Genomic DNA, 23,542 nt, shown 5'->3' with positions numbered 1-23,542 from the left:
GGGATAAGCTTTTGTGGGTAAAAGGTTTGCAAGGAGATAGGGAGTGAATTCTTAGTTAAGGTGTACTGGACACAGAGGTTAATTCCAGGTATGTGATGAGAGCAGACATTGCCCCTGTGCATAGTGTTACAGGAACTCCCATTGCCAGCAGTGGATAAGAATGCGCTGAGAGTGTGGGGAAGGGTGACAAATGGGAGGGTAACGCAGGTTCCTGTGGGGTCCTTGAGCAAGAGTCAGGGCAGCATAAGCCCCGTCCTTGCTTAGAATGGAAGCTCAGCAGAGCAAGGACCATGTCTACTTTTTTGTTATTTTTAAAACCAAGCCTAGCGCATTGGAGGGAGCCTCTCGATTGCTACCACAATCAAAACACTAAGTGCAGTCCCTGGAGGGCAGCGTGACCCCAGCAATGGAGCCCTCTTACCCATCATGTTCCCCACACATGGTGATAGACAAACCGAGGGATGGAGCATCATTAACTCCCCTCTGAGACTCCAGCAGAAGCTGCAGCAACAGACCCTTCCCTGCAGCAGTGCCCAGGCAGTGCCCAACGTGGGCTGCCTACGGGAAGCTTCCTCTCAGCAGTGTCCTCCAACTCCCATGCCAGCTAAATAAAACCCCACACAGCTGTAGAAAAAGGGCATTATTGTCCCATTTAATGAGTCCTCATTTCCATCACAAACACATACACACTGTCATCACACCACAGATGCACAGCAAAGCAAAGTGCATGGAGGGGGCAGGAGCCAATGGCCCTTTCCTTGTCCCCAAGGAGAGAAGAGGCTTTCGGTACCTTGTGTGCTGTGGTGCAGGGACCACGGGAGTGTTCAATGAGCACAGAGGGCAGAAAGAGTCCAGCACTCGGTCCAGTTGGCACCAATGTTTGCAGAGGGACACAGCTCCAGTTCTACTTCTGAGCAGCACAAGGGGTGCAGAGGGAGACAGGTCAAGTATACCAGGACAGGGGACGGAGGCAGTGGTCCCCAGGAGACAGGTCCCAGGGGATGCTGCTATAATAAAGTTGGATCCTCCCTGTCTGAATCCCAGTAAGATCCAAGTGGGGGAGGGGAAGACAGAGGTGGGGAGAGGGAAGGGAACCCTGTGTGAGGGCCCTCAGCTCTAGCTAGCTGTTCTCATTTACAACATGTCCTTTCTGGGTAAATTCTCCACTCCTGCCCCAAATGAGGAGGGATTTGATAGATTTCTGATGGTGGCTCCCTGTCAGTCTCTCCCAGCCACAGTTCAGACACCCCTGCTCTCTGCCTTGCCAGGAGTGGGCAGGGCCTCTCAAATTATCTGATAGATGCATCCGCTGGGAGGTCGTGATTGGACTCCTCGGTATCCTCATTCAGGGCTGGTTCACTGTTAGAGGGTGGTGTGAAAGCAGGAGACTTTCTGAAAGAGAACAAAGGGCAGGGGTCACATGGGCACCAGACTGGGGGCGGAGGGGCAGGAGAGAAGCAGAGCTATTATAACTAGGGCTGTCGATTAATCACAGTTAACTCACGCGATTAACTCAAAAAAATTAATCTCGATTCATTGCAGTTTTAATTGCACTGTTAAATAATAGAATAACATTTAAAATATATTAAATATTTTGGATTTTTTCTATATTTTTGTATATATTGTATTCTTGTTCTAACTGAAATCAAAGTGTATATTTTTATTACAAATATTTGCACTGTAAAAATGATAAAATAGTATTTTTCAATTCACCTAATACAAATACCATAGTGCAATCTCTTTGTCATGAAAAATGCAACTTACAAATGTAGATTTTATTTTGTTGCATAACTGCATTCAAAAACAAAACAATAGAAATCTTCAGAGCCTACAAGTCCACTCAGTCCTGCTTCTTGTTCAGCCAATTGCTAAGACAAACAAGTTTGTTTACATTTACGGGAGATAATGCTGCCCTCTTCTTATTTACAATGTCACCAGAAAGTGAGAACAGGCATTTGCATGGCACTTTTGTAGCTGGCATTGCAAGGTATTTACGTGCCAGATATGCTAAACATTCGTATGCCCCTTCATGCTTCGGCCATCATTCCAGAGACATGCTTCCATGCTGATGGCGCTCGTTAAAAAAATAATGTGTTAATTAAATTTGTGACTGAACTCCTTGAGGAAGAATTGTATGTCCCCTGCTGTTTTACCCGCATTCTGCCATATATTTCCATGTTATAGCAGTCTTGGATGATGACCCAGCACATGTTGTTCATTTTAAGAACACTTTCACTGCAGAATTCACAAAATGCAAAGAAGGTACCAATGTGAGATTTCTAAAGATAGCTACAGCATTCAACCCAAGGTTTAAGAATCTGAAGTGCCTTCCAAAATCTGAGAAGGATGAGGTGTGGAGCATGCTTTCAGCAGTCTTAAAAGAGCAACACTATGATGCGGAAAGTACAGAACCCGAACGACCAAAAAGAAAAATCAACCGTCTGCTGGTGGCATCTGTCAGATAATGAAAATGAACATGAGTCGGTCTGCAGTGCTTTGGATTGTTATCGAGCAGAACCCATCATCAGCATGGATGCATGTCCTCTGGAATAGTGGTTGAAGCATGAAGGGACATATGAATCTTTAGTGCATCTGCCACGTAAATATCTTGCGACGCCGGCTACAACAGTATCATGAGAACACGTGTTCTCACTTTCAGGTGACATTGTAAACAAGAAGCGGGCAGCATTATCTTGTTCAGCACTGGCTGAACGAGAAGTAGGATTGAGTGGACTTGTAGGTGCTAAAGTTTCACATTGTTTTATTTTTGAGTGCAGTCATTTAAAAAAAATTCTACATTTGTAAGTTTAACTTTCATGGTAAAGAGATTGCACTACAGTACTTGTATTAGGTGAATTGAAAAATACTATTTCTTTTGTTGTTTTACAGTGCAAATACTTGTAATCAAAAATAAAGTGAGCATGGTACACCTTGTGTTGTGTGCTGTAGTTGAAATCAATATATTTGAAAATGTAGAAAATGTCCAAAAATATTTAAATAAATGGTATTCTATTATTGTTTAACAGTGTGATTAATCATGATTAATTTTTTTAAATGCTTGACAGCCCTAGGGGGTGCTGTAGAACCGGATGGATTCCTCAGGTACTGGAAGGGGTGTAGTTAACACTGGGAAGTAAACACATGACATTATATGGGTCCTGCAGAGTACCACTGAGAGGGCAAGGGGGTTATATGGAGCCTAAATAAACACTGGGGCCAATGACGGGGAGCTTTCCTCAGAGCAATATCCCGGCAGTATCCTGCGGAGGGGGATATGGAGGAGGGAAGTGACACTGTGAGCTCATTCCAGCAGGGCCCAGCCCAGAGCTGCACTGACTTCATACTCCCACAGGCCGGCAGAATGTCCCAGCAGATCAGTGATGCTCTTTTCCAGGCTCTTTTTAGACAATGACATCATCTGTCAAAGCTGACAGCTGAGCATGATTCATCTTCCATAGGCACCTGGCACCAAATTCAACTCCTGTGAGGAGTCTGCAAGCTCATCATTCCAAGTCCAATCCAGTTGTGACAGCCAGCCCGGCCCCTCACCCATCAATGCACTAGCTCCCATTCCCCTGCGAGAACTGGGAACAGAACCCAGGAGCCTCAATTCCCAGTCCCCCCTAGTAGTGCCCACTCTTCTACCAGCACTGGGAGTAGAACCTTGTCTGAGTGGGAGAAGGAACAAACCTAAGTGCCTTCCTCTCCAAGTACAAGGTGCATGTCTTTGCCGTCTCGAACAGAAGATACAGAGTAACATGTACATTCAAAACAAGCAATGCCCCCCAAACCAAAGCACTGCACTGGGCACACTTCACTCCCAGGGGAGAGGATGAGTGAACAACCACCACGTGACAAACACGTCATCATGATGCTTAATCTGGAAGGCATTCAGATACTACAGCGAGGAGTGCAGTACACAAACCTATAAAGCACAGAACTGAATTGAACCCAAGAGTCCTAACTCCGTCCCCTGACTCTGAGCCACTAGATCCAATGCCCCCGCCCCCAGAGCTGGGACTGGAACCCAGGAATCCTGGCCCTCCCTATCCTGGAGCTCACCTGTCTCCAGACTGGGTGATGAGCCGGCGGCAGGTCTCCATCTGCACATCCAGCCCACGCTTCATGCTGCACATTTCCATGTATTCATGCAGATGCCGATTCATGTCATTCTTTGCTGTTGCAAGCTCCAGCTGCACAAGGGGGAGCAATGAGGAGCTGAACCTGCCAGCGTGGCACTCTCTGTGCCACATGGGGACACTGCATACTGTCCCAGCCAGCCCGCCAGATGACACTGCCTACCTTCTCCTCCCACCAGGGGACACTACCTAGCTACACCAGCCAGTCAGAGGGAGACATCCACAATTACCGATTTTCTTGTCCCTCCTAGGGTCTATTCCTACATCTCCCACCTCCTTGTCCACCCTCATCTTCCCCACTACGTCCTTCTCCCACCTCTATTTGGTCGATGGTTTCCTGATATTCCTTCTCGCGGCTCTTGAAGAGCGACTCTGTGTCCTTAATCACCTTCTCCAGACAGTCATCCTGCTGCTGGGGGAGAAGAGGATGCCATGATGTTTGGAGACAGGGCAGTTGCCAGACATCAGAAAGCACAGAGTGAGAGATCAGAGAAAGACCCGGCGGCACCAGAGAGAGTGAGGAAAGGGTAGGGAACAGAGACAGACAGTGACACAGGATTAGGGGTGGGGGGGGGTGTTCCCAGTTCACACAAATCCCATTTAACAGGCCACAACTACAGCCTGACCCCATGTTTGCATTCACCCCATATTTGCTGGTACAGCTACACCTATACCCACTTGATCAGCCAGGGCTCTCCCACCTAGCAGCAGGGATGGGACAGACAGTGTGAAGTTTTGTCCCACAAAAGCACAGCGTTGCCCTGAGACATTGGGGATTGTGGCAGAGAGACAGCCCCCAATCCCCAACAGCCCCTGCCCCGAGACCCCACAACTGTTAACCCACCACGGTCAAGGGGAGCAGCTGGAGTGCTGGCTATGCAGGGGCCTTGGCCAACTGGACTTTCAGGCCTCATCTTAGGTGGTGCAAAATGAGTTTCCTTCTCACTCAAGGGCTGATAGTTTCGTAGGTGAGTTTAAGGGACAGAATGAGGGGTCACTGGAGCCTGGAGCAGCTAGAGATGGCACCTTACCAGCTGGGTAGGATTTTTCTATGCTTGCTGGCTTTGGCAAGGACCTCAGACAAGAGGCCTTAGGCCAGTCTGAAAAGGAGATCTGGGCACATTTTACAGGGGCAAGGCGGTGTAGCTAACTGGTGGGGGGAAGGCCATGTAGGGCCTAGACAGGGGTGTTTGAATATTCTGCATTTGAATGAGAGCTTCGAGGTAACAAACACTCAAGACTGCACGGCAGTGGGGATTTTAACATTGAGAGGGAAGAAAACTAAGTAAGAAAGGATACAGCCGTGGGTAGGAGAATGGACATTAGGAGGAAGGGTAGTGTAGATACTAGTCTAATTGGTGATACTGGTGGTAGAATGTCTGTGCCTAATTGGGTAAAGAATGTCAGTGAAGCCAAACGGCAAAAATTAAGATGTTTGTGCACTAATGCGAGGAGCCTAGGTAACAAAATGGAGGAACTAGAGCTACTGGTGCAGGAAGTGAAACCGGATATTATAGGGATAACAGAAACATGGTGGAATAGTAGTCATGACTGGAGTACAGGTATTGAAGGCTATGTGCTGTTTAGGAAAGACAGAAATAAAGGCAAAGGTGGTGGAGTAGCATTGTATATCAATGATGAGGTTAACTGTAAAGAAATAAGAAGGGATGGAATGGATAAGACAGAGTCTGTCTGGGCAAAAATCACATTGGGGTAGAAAGCTACTAGAGCCTCCCCTGAGATAGTGCTTGGGGTGTGCTATAGACCACCGGGATCTGATCTGGATATGGATGGAGACCTTTTTAATGGTTTTTTATGAAGTAAATACTAATGGAAATTGTGTGATCATGGGAGTGGGAGACTTTAACTTCCCAGATTTAGACTGGAGGACAAGTGCTAGTAATAATAATAGGGCTCAGATTTTCCTAGACGCGATAGCTGATGGATTCCTTAGTGTCTGGGGACTGGTCCTGCTTTGAGCAGGGTGTTGGACTAGATGACCTCCTGAGGTCCCTTCCAACCCGGATATTCTATGATTCTAAGTAGTTACTGAACCAACAAGAGGGGATGCCATTTTAGATTTGGTTTTGGTGAGTAGTGAGGACCTCATAGAAGAAATGATTGTAGGGGACAACCTTGGTTTGAGTGATCATGAGCTAATTCAGTTTAAACTAAAAGGAAGAATAAACAAAAATAGATCGGTGACTAGGGTTTTTGATTTCAAAAGGGCTAACTTTAAAAAATTAAGGAAATTAGTTAGGGAAGTGGATTGGACTGAAGAACTTGTGGATCTAAAGGTGGAGGAGGCCTGGAATTACTTCAAGTCAAAGTTGCAGAAACTATCAGAAGCCTGCATCCCAAGAAAGGGGGGAAAATTCATAGGCAGGAGTTGTAGACCAAGGATCTCAGAGAGGTGATTAAGAAAAAAGCAGAAAGCCTACAAAGAATGGAAGATGGGAGTGATCAGCTACCTTATTGAGGTCAGAACATGTAGGGATAAAGTGAGAAAGGCCAAAAGCCATGTAGAGTTGGACCTTGCAAAGGGAATTAAAACCAATAGTAAAAGGTTTTATAACCATATAAATAAGAAGAAAACAAAGAAAGAAGTGGAATCGCTAAACACGGAGGATGGAGTGGAGGTTAAGGATAATCTAGGCATGGCCCAATATCTAAACAAATATTAGCCTCATTAAAGACTGAGGCAAAGTAAGGAGCTTAGGGATAATGGTAGGATGACGAATGGGAATGAGCGTATGGAGGTAGATATTACCACATCCGAGGTAGAAGCCAAACTCAAACAGCTTAATGGGATGAAATCAGGGGGCCTAGATAATCTTCATCCAAGAATAATAAAGGAACTGGCATATGAAATTGCAAGCCCATTAGCAACAATTTTTAATGAATCTGTAAACTCAGGGGTTGTACCATATGCCTGGAGAATTGCTAACATAGTTCCTATCTTTAAGAAAGGGAAAAAAGGTGATCCGGGCAACTATAGGCCTGTTAGTTTGACGTCTGTAGTATGCAAGGTCTTGGAAAAATTTTTGAAGGAGAAAGTAGACAAGGACATTGAGGTCAATGGTAATTGGAACAAAATACAACATGGTTTTACAAAAGGTAGATCGTGCCAAACCAACCCGATCTCCTTCTTTGAGAAGGTAACAGATTTTTTTAGACAAAGGAAACGCAGTGGATCTAATTTACCTTGATTTCAGTAAGGCATTTGATACGGTTCCACATGGGGAATTATTAGCTAAATTGGAAAAGATGGGGATTAATATGAAAATTGAAAGGTGGATAAGGACCTGGTTAAAGGGTAGACTACAACAGGTTGTACTGAAAGGTGAACTGTCAGGCTGGAGGGAGGTTACTAGTGGAGTTCCTCAGGGATCAGTTTGGGGACCAATCTTATTTAATCTTTTTATTACTAACCTTGGCACAAAAAGTGGGAATGTGCTAATAAAGTTTGCAGATGAAACAAAGCTGGGAGGTATTGCTAACACAGAGAAGGACCGGGGTATCATACAGGAAGATCTGGATGACCTTGTAAACTGGAGTAATAGTAACAGGATGAAATTTAATAGTGAAAAGTGCAAGGTCATGCATTTAGAGATTAATAACAAGAATTATTGTTATAAGATGGGGACACATCAGTTGGAAGTAACAGACGAGGAGAAGGACCTTGGAGTATTGGTTGATCACAGGATGACTATGAGCCGCCAGTGTGATATGGCTGTGAAAAAAGCTAATGCAGTTATAGGATGCATCAGGCGAGGTATTTCCAGTAGAGATAAGGAGGTGTTAGTACCATTATACAAGGCACTGGTGAGACCTCATCTGGAATACTGTGTGCAGTTCTGGTCTCCCATGTTTAAGAAGGATGAATTCAAACTGGAACAGGTACAGAGAAGGGCTACTAGGATGATCCAAGGAATGAAAAACCTGTCTTATGAAAGGAGACTGGGTGCTGGCTGGTGAGTCTTGCCCACATGCTCAGGGTTTAACATCGCCATATTTGGGGTCAGGAAGGAATTTTCTTCCAGGGCAGATTGGCAGAGGCCCTGGAAGTTTTTCGCCTTCCTCTGCAGCATGGGGCACAGGTCACTTGCTGGAGGATTCTCTGCAGCTTGAGGTCTTCAAACCATAATTTGAGGACTTCAATAATTCAGACATAGGTTAGGGGTTTGTTACAGGAGTGGGTGGGTGAGATTCTGTGGCCTGCATTGTGCAGGAGGTCAGACTAGATGATCATAATGGTCCCTTCTGACCTTAAAGTCTACGATTCTATGAATCTTTTAGAAATGCCTGAGTATTTGTGTAGGAATTAGCATAAAGAGGAATGAGGGATCCACACTGTATCAGAGAGAGACAGAGACAGAGGGCAGCTGGAGATGGGGTATGACTGGAGCATAAAGCTGGTGTTACCTCCCCAGGCACCTCTGCAGCTGCAATAGCGTATCCGGAAAAATCCTCCCAGAGCAGCAGCGTTTCCTCTGTCTCCTCCCATGTGAGACTGTCACAGTCATCCTCAAAATCATACTCCCTCCTGGGGACAAGGAAACCACATGTCAGCAAAGAGAGGGGAACTCTCCCAGTAGGAAGAGCTACAAAGTGTGAGGCTTCAATACTAACTGTGGGGGAATTCCCAATCCTGGCTTTTCCCCACAGGAAGGTGCTGTAATGCAGTGGTTTTCAAACTGTGGGTCGCGACCCAGTACTGGGTCGCAGAATAGAAGGCACTGGGTTGCGGCAGCTCTGGTCAGCATTGCTGACCGGGCCATTAAAAGTCCTATCTGCAGTGCTGCCCAGCTAAGGTAGGCTAGTTCCTACCTATTCTGACACCACGCTGGGCCCTGGAAGCAGCCATCAGCAGGTCTGGCTCCTAGGCAGGGGGACCACAGGGCTCCGCGTGCTGCACCGGCTCCGCACTCCCATTGGCAGTGCCTGCGGGCGAGAGCTGCGTGGAGCTGCTTGTGAACCTCTGCCTAGGAGCCGGATCTGCTGCTGGCCACTTCTGGGGCACAGCATGGTCCGCAGTGCCAGGACAGGCGGGAAGCCTACCTCTGCACCCCAGCTGCACCACTGATCAGGAACCACTGGAGGTAAACATGTGCCCCAACCCCCTGCCCAAGCCCTGAGCCCTCCCCTCAAACCCAGAGCCCCCTCCTGCACCCAAACCCCTCATCACCAGCCCCATCCCAGAGCCTGCACCCCCAGCCCCTCTCCCGCACCCCAACCCTCTGCCCCAGCCCAGAGCCCCCTCCCACACCCTTAACCCCCTCATTCCCAGCCCCACCCCACAGCCCTCACCCCCGCACGCCAACCCTCTGCCCCAGCCCCGAGCTCCTCCCACACCCCAAACCACTCATCCCAGTTCTGCTGGGTCACAGGCATCAACAATTTTCTTCAACCGGGTCGCCAGAAATAAAGTTTGAAAACCACTGCTGTAATGAACATGGAAGAGCCATTGGCTGTGGGGGAACTTTCAGCTACACCAGTCCCAGCCTCTCCCAGCACGGGGAAGAGCAGTAGGGAACAGGGCAGGAGAGCTGGCTATGACAGAACTCACAATGGCTCCACTCCCAGCCTGTCTCAGCAGCAGGTGTGGGGCAGAAGTAAGGGCTGGGCTACACTCACAGCTGGTTCAGCATCCTCTGCATCTCCTCATTGATGCTCATGGCTGTGGTCTCTTCATCTTCCTCCTCTTCAGGCTTTTTGGAGGCATCGTTCTCAGACAGCGAAGTGTCCTCGTCACTGATCAGCTTCCGCTCCCGCTTCCGCCCCGCCGTGGCTGGGACCTTAATGGGAGACAAGTGCAGAGACTACAGAAACAAGGCCGGGTCCAAGGTCGGGTTGTTGAGAGGAGATGGAGGGAAAAGGAATGGCACAGGGGTAGGAAGATAGGGAAAGTAAGAAAGAAAGAAGGAAGGAAGAAGAGAGAGTGAGAGAGGGGGGCTTATTATGATCAGGTTAAAGATGGTGCAATGGCTAAAATGTGATTTTAGAATATTTTAAAATTAAAAACTATGCAACTAAAGATGGAATCTGTGAACCTGATGAGAAGAATGTGGTTTAATTGAAGAACTCAACCCTCCCGCCCCCAGATCCAGAGACAGAGGGAAAGAGAAAGGCAGAGAGAGGAAGAAGAGACAGTCTAAGTGAAATATGTCAATATTTACAGTCAAACCTCAGTTTACAGAAAGTGTCTAAATTGTACATATTCTTAACTGAATGAAACTAACCAGCTGCTTCTGTAGCGGGGAGGGAGACAGGGACAGAGCGAGAGCGAGAGCGAGAGAGAGAGAGAGACAGGGAAAGGGACAGAGAGAAAGGCAGAGACAGAGAGGGGGGGGTGGAGAGAGAAGGGGTTAGAGACAGACACTTTGCACCAGGTCTCCCTCTTCTGCAGCTGCTCTTAGGAATCCCAGCGCCCAGTATCTCTGAATAATGAGTTGAGTGGATACTCCTAATGCCTCGAGTAACGTCAGGAGCTCTCACCCTTCTCCCCTTGCCTCTCTGCCTGCTGCTCCCCACCCTAACGCACGTAACCCAATATGGACAGCAGGTGAACTCGTGGAACAAGGCTTATGGTGACTGAGCCCCTCCCCTGAAAGAGGCATGCAAGTGCTTTGGTCTCTCCCCTTGGCTGGAAGCTCATTCCCCCAGTGATAGCTGTTTCACAGCAGCAGGTGCATCTCACCTGAAACATTTTGATCATGTCCTCACAGTTACGCTGCTGTGCCACGTCACACAGCTTGGCTGTGATGTCAATGCGCCGGCAGATATCCATGTCCACTTTCATGGCCTTCTCTTGGATCTTGGTATCCAGCTCTGTGAGGTTCTGACCCAGTGAGCACCAGCCCAGCACATGGTGGCAAGGGGACAGAGGAAAAGGATAGTTAGACAAGGCACACGGAACCCTCTGGCACAGAGTCCTGACAGAGAATTCTCCTGGGCATGGTGAGGGAGATCATCATGCTGGAGACATTATAATCAGGGCCAGGCACTGTCAGGGCATTGCTGAGGGAGCTCACGCTGGAGGCTTTCCCCATGCACTCAGGTTGGGCGCTGCTGTGTCACTCTGTAGACATTCCTTGTTCGGCATTACTATGAGGAAATGCACAGCAGGTCTGCTGAGCCATGGGATGGGTTCACAATGTCTTGGCCAGTGGCTGAGGGTGTATGCTGGGTGGACAGGGGCACTCACATTGCTCATCAGTCCCTTGAAGACAACCAACTCTGCCTTGAGCTGCTTCACCTTCAGGGCCAGCTCCTCCTGGCACGCTTCAGCCTCCTGGGCCTCCTGCTCAGGGGAGAAAGGGAAACACTGGAATCAGTGCCAAGGAAATGAGGCTAGAGTGCAGGGGGAGTGGGGATGGGCCCCTCACCTCATGCAGCTCAGTCACTTGGTCCTGCAGCTGGACACGCACAGTATACTCCTCTTCCCACCTAGCGAGACAAATGTGCCAATTACACCCTGCCTGCCCCACAGCACCCTCCGTTGGGGAGGGCAGAGCTGGAAGCTGCAGCTTGCCTTCCTCACTGCTGAACTGCGCACTACAGGATCCACTCTAGTCATACAAGGAGTGTTGGGAGTGGGGGAGAGAATTTGATGCCCTTCCTTTCCAAACAGCTACAGCTGTTGGATGCATATCACGCCTTCCAACCACGAGCTGGTCCTGGCCACAGACTCTACTGATCTCACTCAGAATTCACCAACTGTCTTTCACGTCACAGTGCGAGGCCCTCAGGACACCAACCACAAGCTGTATTTAGCAGCTGAAACGCATTTCCCCAGGACCACATTAGATCAATTGGCAGATCTAGCCCATTGTCCTCTCTGCCCGTCCCCACCATGCCAGTTCAGGCGAGTGGCCTCCAGCCTGGGCTATGCTGGGGTTTGCTGTACAGGCAGTAACAGGCATTGGGCTGTATCGGGCACTGGGTTGCTGCAACAGTCTGTGCTGTGCTTGTGTTATATTTATATATAGATATGCTGTGTTATTAAATTGGGCTGTACTGGGACAGTGGATAGCAGAGCTCTGTAAAGGGCTCCACTATACAGGGCTGTACTATGTTGTGACGGTCTATGCTGTGTGGTATAACCGGCTATGCTATAATCCCCTGTATTGCACTGCAATGGGCTGAGCAGCATTGCACTGTGATGGGCTGTGCTGAACTGGCCTATTTTATGCTAGGTTGTATTGGTTATTCAGGGATTATGTTACACTGGGTTGTACTGCACTGCAGCTGGGCTGCAAAGGGCTCTTCTGCCCTGGTTATGTTGGGTTTCAACTGGTTGTACTATACTTAGGCTGTATTGTGTTGCAAAAGACGGCTATATTAAGCTGTATTGCCCTGCAGCATGCTGGGTATGCTGCAATTATTGCAAGATGACTGACAGTTTTATGCTGGTTGTGTTGTGCTGCAATGGGTTACAATACTCTAAGCTATATTTCATCACCAGGTGTTGTGCCATTCTGTGCTATATTAGGTTGTGTGGTACAGTTTTGTGTTGCGTTGTATTGCAATGTGTTGATCCATGTTTTGTTATGTTGTGCTGGGTTGTATTTCACTTTGCTAATTAACTGTATCCTCTCCCATCTGTAGTTCATATTGGTTGGTGGTGCACTGTATTGGCCCCTGCTCTATTGTGTTGAACAGCGCAGCATGAGGTTGTCGCTATTCCATTTCCTTTGGGTGAGTGGAATTTTCTCACTGGGCTGGGCACTCATGAGTTGCCAACTCTTGCAATTTTATCATGATTCTTGCAATATTTGGTGTTTTTCTTAAAGCCCCAGCCCCTGGAGTTCTAAAACAACATGAGAATCTCAGCTTTCATTTTTAACATAGCACATTTCTAGTGCTCGTGGCTGGGCAGAAAAGTTTGAAAATGTGAATCCTAAAAGCTCAGAAACCAGACGGCAAATAGAAAATCCCACATTTATTATCTCATTCTTTTTAAGCCAGTCTCCTGATTTCTGATGCCTGACATGACTTTGGAACACCTGGGGTTGGCAATATTGCTCACTGTGTTAGAAAATGTCCCACCCTAAAGCTGCATGCTGGCCTTTTTTAGATACCCCAGACCACTGCCCTGAACAAGCAGGCAGCCCATCCTCCATCCGCAGGATAAGAGTCCATGGGGGTTCCTCTTACCTTGATAGGGGAGAAGAGGAAAAAGTGGAGAAGAAAGAGATACACAACAGAGGGAAGGACAGAGATAGAGACAGGATGTATCTTACATGGGAACTGATCAAACAAAATTTCCCTGACACAAAATACTTCAGTATCTCTTCCTCTCCCTCCTTCTCCCTCCAGATCTGGCTTGCAGTGCTTTCTGCCTCTCTTTCCATCACTCAACCTGTCTCTCTAGCCCTGTCTACACTAGGAAAGTGACCCATTACTGAAACAGCTTTAAAGTAGTGATTCCCCATAACCATTATGGTGTAGAACAGACAGGGATTTCAACACTGGGTCAGAAAATGACAGTGATACTTAGTGGAAGCAACACTTCTGTGTATCCTTTCCATCCTTCACCCCCTGCTTACTCTTTCCCTGGCGCTCTCTCTCTCACTCTGTTTCTCTCCTCCTCTCAGCTACTCTATCATCCCCATCTGCAATGCACCATTCCTAATAATAACCTCCCTGAACACTTCCACCACACAGCCCAGACCAGCCAAGAGGCTCCAGCCAGCATCCTGGATGTCCTGTGGACTGTGAGCAAAGCTTCCTCCTGTTACCCCTTCTCACCACCTCAAGTCTCCACGGGGAGCCACAGATCCTTCCTTTGTATGCAATGTAACATACACATCACTCCAGCATCGCAATATTCCAGTAACCTGCCCGAGGACCAGATAATGTGAGGGGAGGAAGACAGAAAACCTGAGAGATCCTCTGCCCCATATAGACCAGGCCACCCACCAGGCAACAGTAGGTCAGCATTTCCAACCCATCTCCTCCCACGCCAAGGACAACACCCAGCCCCTCCCCATCCAAGCCTCACGACACCATGAGGAAAACAACATGAAAAAAAAATCTAATCTGTCTTTAAAAATCAATATTTGCCAATCTGGGACCATGAACACTAAAATACCTTAATTATCATCACGTGGTCATTGTGGTGCCACTAGTGGACAGAGTTAAGGTTGTTTGGGTGCTTTAAACTGTATATTTCCAACCTTAACATGTTCGGGTGACACTTTTAAGTTTAACCTTAACTGTGGATTTCCTGGGTTTGTAATACAAGGTTTGGGGATAATCACACCATATCTGCCATGTAGTTTATCCTGAATTACTGATAGGAAGTCTCCATCTTAACCACAACTTATCATTTGTTTCTGGGAATACATATATATACACATGGAAGAAAGGGAGAAAGCAGACATGACTGTGCTCCCAGCTGCATGATCCTTGGCAGTCTGCACACATGTTTTCTCCCCCTAAGATCATTGACTCATCATTTAATTTTATCCACCCCAAATGTGGTTCCCACCCAGTCTCTTGTCGCTGTTTCTCCTCCCTTCATATTCCCGATTCCCTGCAAGCTGTGTTCTGCTCCAAAGTCCTATACATTTTAAGAGAAACTTTCCTCATCACACTGTTGGGGGCTCAGCAGTCTTTGGGGCTCCTTTGGCCAAGGTGCAGATACTCAGCACTGCCCTATGCCCTTCCAGAATGCAAGAATTTCATTCCCAAAAAAACTATTCAAAAACCAGGAAATGCTAAGTTAATGCAACTCTTCCTACAAAACACAACCGTAGCTGTGTCCCTATTAGGATGACAATGGGAACAAGGAATTTCCTGGGTCTGAAGCATTGAAGTTTAGGAAATTCAACTCTTATTGCAGGAGGACATGAGGAGCCCAGGGCCTGGGTGAGCTCCTGCAACCTTAATTCCATAGCATTACATTTTTGCATATGAACTTCCCCTATTTTTGAGAAAGTGAGGGGCCATGACTGAAGGGACACTTTGCAGCAGGGACTGGGGATGGTTTCTTGGGCACGCCTTATCACCCCTCAGGCATTAGCTTCCACGGACCTCCTCCTAGCCTCCAGCAGGGTTAGAAGCCCAGTGGGAGGAAGGAAGCGGGTAGTGGAGATACCTTGAGAAAGTCAGCTATCAGCTAAAGACTGCACTGGGGGGTGGGAAATCGCCGGAATCCAGGCCTCAGACTGGGGCCCATGTAGCGGAAAGGGTCTCTGCACTCCCCTTGCCCCCAGGAATGGGAGATGGGGAATCCCAGAAGCTCTTCCACTGACGTGGGAGAAGTGTGTGGGAAAGGGGAGCCCCATAACTTCCTCCTCCCAGTCGGGACCACTGGAGGATCACAGCTGCAGCTGTGCATCTCAGAAGGTCCTCGATGTGGGGAAGGGGTTGTGGGGCTTCTCTTTATCCCAACGTAAAAACAGGTTACACCAAGCACATCACTGGCTCTCAGGCCTGCAGCATCTCTAACCACCCACCTGTCTCCTCCCAATGTACCCGCAGAATCACCTACACAATGCCCCTCTGAGTGCTGGGGTGAATACGGAACCCCTCCAAAGCCTTCAAAGTTCTTCAGCATCAAACCAGCTAAAACGAACTCTTGAACTGTGAACAAGCCAAAACAGGCTGGTCATGCTCCTGAGGAGCCCAAATAGTTTACAGTTTTGGAAACCGCCAGAGATTAAAGCCCAGATCCTCAAAGGTATTTATACACCTAACTCCCATTGAAATTGCTGGCCCCTAAATACCTTTGAGGATCTGGGCCTACGTGACTTGGCTAAGGAAACTCAGGAAGTCTGTAGCAAAGTTCAGAACTGGGTCTCCTGAGTCACCATTAGTGCCTCAGGGTGGGCTAGTTCTCCAAAATACCTCAGAAGGATGGCCAGCTCCAGATGTACAATTTAAGTGACTGCTAACCACCACAGAGCCAGTCTGTGGAGGGGCTTCAAGAACAGAAACCAGTTCTCCTGGGTCCTACTCTCCATTGTCTCAATCACAAGGGGGGAGGGATAGCTCAGTGATTTGAGCATTGGCCTGCTAAACCCAGGCTTGTGAGTTCAATCCTTGAGGAGGCCACTTAGGGATCTGGGGCAAAAATTGGTCCTGCTAGTGAAGGCAGGGGGCTGGACTCAATGACCTTTCAAGGTCCCTTCCAGTTCTAGGAGATTGGTATATCTCCAATTATTACCTATTACAAGACCACCTTGTTTCTTCCTACAATCTGTCCTTCATTACCACACCTATTACACTGACATTCCAGCTTGTATGACTGCAGCCCCGGGCAATTCAGTTTTAGCATACTAATTTCAAAAGGCAAAGGGCTGAATGGATGATACCTGAGTTTGCTGTATTAGAGACCTGGGTTCTATTCCTAGCACCGATAGCAGTGACATTGGGCAGCATCACTGTTACATGATCTGCAAAAAAGGGGCAATGGTAGGTGCCTGCCCCTAGGAAAGGGCTCTAAGCCTGCACATCATAATAAATAATATGTATGACGCACACAGAAAAGTAACACTAGCAGCCGAGAGAAGAGAAGACTTGAACTCTTGAGCATCTGTTTCCTATTCAAGTGCACCTTCCTCTGAGTATCAGGTATTTCATAGAACAGTCTGGTCCCCCCTACCCCTTCCTGTTCCATACATAGCTCACAGCACTTCAGCTTCCTGCTCCACAGAGACAAAAAGAAAGCCTGATTATTTTTGAATTATTTGGATCTTGGCACCTGACAGTTAGGGGTTAACAGCGCTATACATTTTATTTGAATACTGATCTTAGTTTTGCCCCTTTCTTTGCTTGAAAAATCCCCCCAAAGCATCACAAGAACATTTTGTTTGTTTGTTTTTTAATTCACACGTCATTTGGTTGTGGGGGAGGTGGGCAAAGAAATGAATGTCTCCAGGATCCCTCAGCCAAGTTACCCCAAATTTGCACCCAACTCTACCCTAGGCCCTGAACTGGGACCTTTTTGTTTTCAGGCTGATCTTATTAAACATGTGAATTTTAGAGCAGTTTAAAACTTGACATTAAACAGAAGTGTGGTTGCCACTTTAACGTTAGTAAAACAAGGACTTCCCAGTGATATCAAAAGACTATCCAAGAACTTTGGGCACAAGCCAACCACTAGCTCTTGGGGTCAGGAGGAAACTTTCCCTGGACAGGTTATCCCATCACTGCCCCCTGCAGGGTTTCCTCTACCTGCCTCTGAAACAGCTGGTGCTAGGATACTGGACTAGATATGCTACAGGACTACATTCTTATATGATGTTTGGAGAGGAAGGACAACAGGAAGAAAGGGGGTTAGGTGGCCAATAGACAGTCCTATCAGGGATTTCTCCAGAGCATTTCAACTACACAGCAAGGTCCCTTGGTCTTTGACACTGAATTACCACAGTCTTGGAGACTCTCTCTCTGCCCTTACCTCCAAACTTCATCTCCTCCCTGACTCCGACTCAGCCCCGCTCCCTATTTCCCTTGTAAGCCCAGTCTCCTTACTTGCTGTATCATCTCACTCTGTGTTGCTAACTCTCAACTTTTTTCTTAAAGTCCAGCTCCTGGAGTCATGTTAATTCAGGAAAATCTCAACTTTCATTTAAAAAACGTTTCAGGCCCTCATGGTTGGGGTGAAAAGCTGGAGAATGTGACCTGAATGCAGCATGAATGCTCAAAAACCAGAAGACAAATGAAAAGAGCCCAGCACTTTTCATTTTTAAAGTTTTTGTAATTTGTAGCCTGATCTCATGATTTTTTGGGACCTGACTCATGATTTTGAGTGCTTGGCATTTGCAATCTGCATTCACCCATGTCCCGTTGCCCCACCCCACTGCCTCTACTCTCTCATCTGTGCTAGTAGCCACCTACTCACCACCCTGCTCCCTACCTTACACTCCCCTGCAGCCCCTCCACTTTCTGACCTTTAGCTGCATTCACCCCACAGCTCCCTACCACTCCATTCGCTGCCCCCCTCTCTTGCCTGCACTGACACGTCTCCCAGTTGCCCTGGGGCTGTCACTCACTCCCTGCCCCCATTCTCCCTTCAGTCTCCTGCCTGCACTAGACTCACCCTGCTGCCTTTCTCACCTGCGTTTGTACTCGTCGCGCTCCCTCTTCACCTTGGCCAACACATTGTAGAGGGCCCGGATCTCAGGGGTGATGGTGTCGATCTGCACGCCAACCCCGTCAGGGTGAACCCACGAGACCCCCGGCCCCTGAACCAGGGTGGTCTCAGGTCCTGGGCCCAGCCGACGGGCCTGCGAGAAGGACCAGATGGTGCCGGGCATGAAGCGAGATGAGGATGAGAAGGGGCTGCCAGACAAGGGAGGAGGCTGGGAAGAAGGCGTGAATGGTCCCCCGAGGGGGCAGCTGGGAGAGCTCAAAACCCTAGAGGGGGCACAGAGCCCAGCTGGCCGGGGGCTGCCCAGGGCAAGCCCCAGGGGGCGAATGGGGCTGACGAAGCTGGTCTGCACGGCCTGATCCCGGCGCTGGACAGCCCGCTGACGGCTGCCCCCCTCCTCCAGCGCCTGCTGCAGCTGTTTTTCCAGCTGCCGGTTCCTGCGCTCCAGCTCGTGCACCTTGGCCAGGAAGCAGCGGAACCGCAGGTTCAGGGTCTTCAGCACGTTGATGTTGGAGCCCAGGTCGTTGCGGAGGGCCATAGCCGCGGGCGGGGCCGGGAACGGGGGCGCTGCCGACGCGGGGCCCAGCTCGCCGCCGAAAAAGTCCCCCAGGGGCGCCGGTGGAAGCGGCTCCGGCTCAGCCAGGCCCTGCTGCTCTTGCTGCAGGAGGAAGAGGTTGGGGCCGAATAACGGGTTCATGGCTGCGGCCGGCCCGAGCGGGGAGCGGAGCGGAGCGAGGGAGGAGGGGGGGGGGCCGCGGGGCCAATCAGGGCCCGGCCGGGCTGCTGCAGGGCCGCTGTCAGGCAGAGGCGGGCCGGGGGAGGGGGCTGCGGGGAGCAGTCCCCGGCGGAGCGAGGGAGGAGAGCAGGAGGGAGCCGGCTGCTGCGGGGCGGGCGACGCTGCAGAGGGGCGGGGCCTGGGAATGCAGCAGCAGCGCCGGTGCCTGCACGTAGAAGCCGGAAGGGGGTTGGGGGGGTAATATCAGAGCCAGGCACAAAAAGAGAAACTCCTCCGTGGGGGGGGCCTCATTCACGTGCCCCACCTGAGACGGGTCCCGGGTTTTTCCTTGGGCGAGGGGTTCTGCAGCCCCCGCGGGGCTCGGGGGAGGAGTCATGGCCACGCCCTGGTTTTCAGGCGGGGGCAGCCTAGTGGTTCGTCCCTCTAGCCTAATATCCTGGCTCTGGCAGTGGCCAGCACCAGCTGCAAGAAGCCCCGCAGGAGGCAGCGATGAGCTAGATAATCTGCCGTTACCTCCAAGACTCTCCTCAGTATAGTCCTGCCCTACCGCGCTGTCCTATGAATTACTGAGACATCCAGCCCCTGCCTTCTCGCCAACAAAAGCCTTGATTCTCCCACAAGCCCTGGGTGCTTTCTCCTCTGCAGCCCCTGAAATGTAGGGGCACCTCCCCCTCAAACCGTATCCACTTTCAAATCCATCCAGACGTGGGTCACCACCCTCATGGTGCCTACAGAGGCGCCAGCTGATGACGGCTAGGCAGATGATTGGCTGAGATTTTGTGTCTGCAGTTAGTCTATGCAATGACATGCTGCTGGTGTTACCACCGTTTTTCTTCTCCCACCCCAAAATTGCTGTTTAACTCACCTGTTGAGTCTTGCCTTTATGATTACGCTCTTTGAAGATTACCTTTACTAGACTGGGACTCCGAGGAACTGGGAGGCAGGGAGTCCATGTCCAGCTCTGCCACTGGCTTGCTGAGTGACCTTGGGCAAGTCACTTAATCCCAGTGTCTCCGTTTCCCCACCTGCAAACTGGAGATTCAGTCTTTAATGACATGATCACAGGCTGTTTTTCCCACCGGACCCCTTTCTCATTCAGTGCACAGCTAAATGAGCAGCTATTATATATTTTATTTACTCAATGTACAGCCCCAGGCCTCATTCACTGCACACTGTTCAAACCCTGCTCTGAAGACAAAAAATATGTATTTCCTCATGGGCTTTTCTGCAGCTGTCATCACTATAATAGCCAAATGCTTTACAAACTTTACTTAATCTTTACAACAGCCCTGTGAGACAAAGGGGTTTTATCCCCCTTTTACAGACAGGGGACTCAGGCACAGAGTTTAAGGTCAGACATGCCCACTCATTTTAGATGCCCAATTTGAGATACCTAGGACTTGATTTTTCAGAATACTTAGAGCTACACTGATCAAAATCCAGCACTTCTGTAAATGAGACCCAGAAAATGAGAAGCACACAATTAGCAACTGCCTGTGAAAAGTCTGGTTGCTGTGACTTGCCCGCAGCCCAGCCTCACATAGAGGCAAGAATAGAACTCTCCAGGGCAGGATTCAGCTGCCATGAGGCCATCCTTTCTCTCCCTGCAGTCCTTTCTGCAACAAATAAGATGGGGGGTCCTACAGACAGCAGTTTCCTTCATCACACAGAACAGGTCCGTCATGTGCACTGAATGAGGCAAGGGATGCTATAGAAATAATAGTATGTGATCACATAATTAAAGACTGTACCATAACGCATCAGCCTAAGGGCGGGGGAAGGGCAAATTAAAGTCACACAGGCAGCCTTAATTATGACACTTTCTAACTTATGTATTCCTGACTTTGCAATATTCTTTTAACCCATCATCCACTCCAGTTAACTAGTTGCTTGTTCATTTTTCAGTTTGCTCCAGCATCTTTTCTTTTGCAACTTCAATTTTTGACAGAGCCTCAGCGTAATTACCACAAAACAGCAGGTATCTCGTAACATCCTCTGTGGTCAAGACTAAGCCAAAGAAATGATATGCATCTCCACACTGTCTTCATCCCAGCATGGCTGGCCCCTGTAAATGATGCAGGGGCATCACCCCTGTGCCTGGCAGAATAGGTACAATTAAGAGAGCAGGGCTATAAAGGACCAGGGAAAACCTGGGAGGAAGGACACCTGGTGAGCTAGGGCTGGCAGTCTCTGTGGAAAGCTGCAGAGTTCTCTACAAGCCCTCCTGGGGAAAGGGGGGAATTTCTCAGGAAGCCAGGAGAGGGGCTAGCCTGATGACTTTCAAGAGTGAAAGTCAGTGCTGGGAGGCTGAAACTTAGGAAGCCAGTGAAGGGCTGGCTGGCTCGCTGGCTGGCCTTCCTCAGCTAGAGAGCCTTGGCCAGAGAAGGTGTGAGATGGCTAAAGGTAAAGAACAGCAGAGGGAATATGCTTGCAGGCTATTTGAGCCAAAGAGGGCTGAAGCCTGGGGCTGAGGTGTAGTGAGGGACACAAGCTGCACTAGAGAGCTGGGGGTGTGCTGAGAGATGCTGGGACTCTGGACACATCTATGCGATGTGCTCTCTGGACTACAGCTATGAGAGTTGGGGTATGGTTTACGTAAATGGAGGTGGCTGTTGTTGTAGAAGCAACAGTGATCTGTATGCTCTGTCTAACCTGTGTGTTCAAAAGGTCTGTTACACCTCCCTCCCGCCCCCCTTTTTGTCTTCTCTCCCTCTTTGAATACCTGTGAACAGGGCCGGCTCTAGGTTCCAGTGCTCCAAGCATGTGCTTGGGGCAGCACTTTCCAAGGGGCGGCACTACAGCTCCTTTTTTTTTTTTGGCTTGGGGCGCAAAAAGCTGGGAGCCGGCCCTGACCGGAGGTGAGCTGTGGCAGTGCGGGGAGTGGGGAGGGCTGCAGGAAGTAACCTGTGGGAGGGCAGAGGAACCACTCCCCCCCCCCAGCTCACCTCAGCTCCACTGCCGCCTGCTCCCCCAAGCGCACCGCCGCTCCACTTCTTCCCCCTCCCTCCCAGGCTTGCCGTGTGAATCAGCTGTTTTGCGGCAAGCCTGGGAGGGAGGGGGGAGAAGCAGAGCGGTGACGGCACAGGCAGAGCGGAGGTGAGCTGCGGCAGTGGGGGGCATGGGGAGGGCCACAGGAAGTAACCCTGGGGGGGGAGAGGAACCACTCCCCCACAGCTCACTTCCGCCTCCTCCCTCGAGCGCGCCACCGCTCCGCTTCTCCCCCCTCCCTCCCAGGCAAGCCCGGGGGAGGAGGCAGGGCCAGGGATGTGGGGAAGGGGTTGGAATGGGGCGAGGAAGGGGCGGAGTTGGGGCAGTGCAGGGGAGAAATTTTTTTGCTTGGGGCAGCAAAAACTTGGAGCCAGCCCTGCCTGTGAAGTGGCTTTCCCCCTCCTGGAATGCTTGTGGAATGAATGGGCTGCTTGAACAGCTGGAAGATCAGAAGAGCTTCCAGGTAGACAAGGTGTTTGGGACACACACACACACACAATGCATGGTCACTGTCTGAGGTTGACTGTGACCAACCCATCTCTAGTCGCAGGCCATGAGGAGCAGGCCCTTAAAAGGGGAAGGGGACATGAGCTCAGGAGTGCACTCACAAGATTGTACCTCCCGTAAAGGCCCTTCGCCCAGATCACCTGGCCAGTGGTTTGCCATATTGCATTCCATCATGCCCTGGGAGGACTTACCTTCATCTCACTGTCCATTGCTGCGCTGTGGGACACTTACCTTGAAGGATCCTGACATCTCCAGCACCGTGCCTGTTCTGGGAGAGTGAGTGTGGCCCCCTCACCCCCTTCTTTTGAGCTATCAGTATAATAAACGTGCTGCTTTCTGCCAAACTCTGGTGGGTCATTAGTCCTCCCTAAGCTTACTAGCTGACCCAGTTTTGGTTAACATTACTGGCAGAGAATGCAGGCAGCTTAGTGTAGGATTTGACCCAAGAGTAGGGGTCCCCTGGTCAGGGGTGGCTCTATGTATTTTGCGGCCCCCAAGCACGGCAGTCAGGTGGCTTTCAGCAGCATGCCTGCAGGAGGTCCGCTGGTAACACAGATTCGGCAGCATGCCTGTGGGAAGTCCGACGGTCCCGCACCTTTGCTGTAGCCGCCGCCAAATTGCTGCCAAAACCGCAGGACTGGCAGACCTCCCGCAGGCACGCCGCCAAAGGCTCCCTCTCTGCTGCCCTCATGGCGACCAGCAGGCCGCCTCCCCCAGGCATGCGCTTGGTGCGCTGGTGCCCCCCGGTAGTCTCTTGACCCTGGTGCCCCCCGGTAGTCTCTTGAGTGGGTCCGGCTCAAGCCTGTGTAAAAAGTGGTAGGTTAGCAAGCCACTGCAGGAAGAAAAGGATGCTGCTACTAAGTATGCCACTGCGCAGCAATGGGAAGAAAAAGTCGAAACAGCCTGAGCAAGATGATTCCCCCCCCCACCTCCTTGGGGCATGGCACTGTTACCTGGGGTGCTGTTAGAATGGCTCCAAACGAAAGGGGCAGACCCCTGGATGCCAGGGGGGGTTCCACCTGGGAGTATAATTCCTGAACTAGAACTCACATTGAATAAATATGTATTTAT

General features: G+C 49.8%; 1 protein-coding gene across 8 annotated transcripts; it reads right to left on the bottom strand.

Annotated features, from left to right (window-relative positions):
• Positions 1-627: 627 nt before the first annotated feature.
• On the bottom strand, positions 628-19,403 carry IFFO1 (intermediate filament family orphan 1). Of its 8 annotated transcripts, XM_045000760.1 has the most exons (11): positions 19,281-19,403; positions 18,207-18,376; positions 11,528-11,588; positions 11,347-11,442; positions 10,840-10,980; positions 10,382-10,390; positions 9,777-9,961; positions 8,565-8,685; positions 4,456-4,551; positions 4,063-4,193; positions 628-1,392 (listed from the first exon to the last, which is right to left on the bottom strand). In XM_045000760.1, exons 1-11 carry the CDS (start codon positions 19,350-19,352, stop codon positions 1,290-1,292), a joined length of 1,185 nt encoding a protein of 394 aa, XP_044856695.1. In that variant the 5' UTR covers positions 19,353-19,403; the 3' UTR covers positions 628-1,289. The 8 variants fall into 8 exon arrangements, with proteins under 8 accessions (XP_044856695.1, XP_044856681.1, XP_044856684.1 ...); XM_045000746.1 differs by lacking the exon at positions 19,281-19,403 and having other exon boundaries at positions 4,456-4,548; positions 18,207-18,980; XM_045000749.1 differs by lacking the exon at positions 19,281-19,403 and having other exon boundaries at positions 4,456-4,548; positions 9,777-9,937; positions 18,207-18,980.
• Between the last annotated feature and the right edge of the window lie 4,139 nt (positions 19,404-23,542).

Source organism: Mauremys mutica, chromosome 1, assembly GCF_020497125.1.
Source record: "Mauremys mutica isolate MM-2020 ecotype Southern chromosome 1, ASM2049712v1, whole genome shotgun sequence".
Lineage (NCBI taxonomy): Eukaryota > Metazoa > Chordata > Testudines > Geoemydidae > Mauremys > Mauremys mutica.
Note: the sequence above shows the minus strand (reverse complement) of the source record. Positions and strands in the feature narration are given on the sequence as shown.

Bases quoted from the DNA above. Each gene is read 5' to 3' on its own strand.
- IFFO1 (XM_045000745.1), bottom strand. From the start codon at position 18,937: ATGAACCCGTTATTCGGCCCCAACCTCTTCCTCCTGCAGCAAGAGCAG. The intron at 10,981-11,346 runs GTGAGTGCCCCT...TCACTGGGTCAG, and splicing joins TCAAGGGACTGATGAGCAAT to AACCTCACAGAGCTGGATAC. The intron at 4,552-8,564 runs GTAACACCAGCT...CTTCTCCCCCAG, and splicing joins CTGCAGAGGTGCCTGGGGAG to CAGCAGGATGACTGTCTGGA.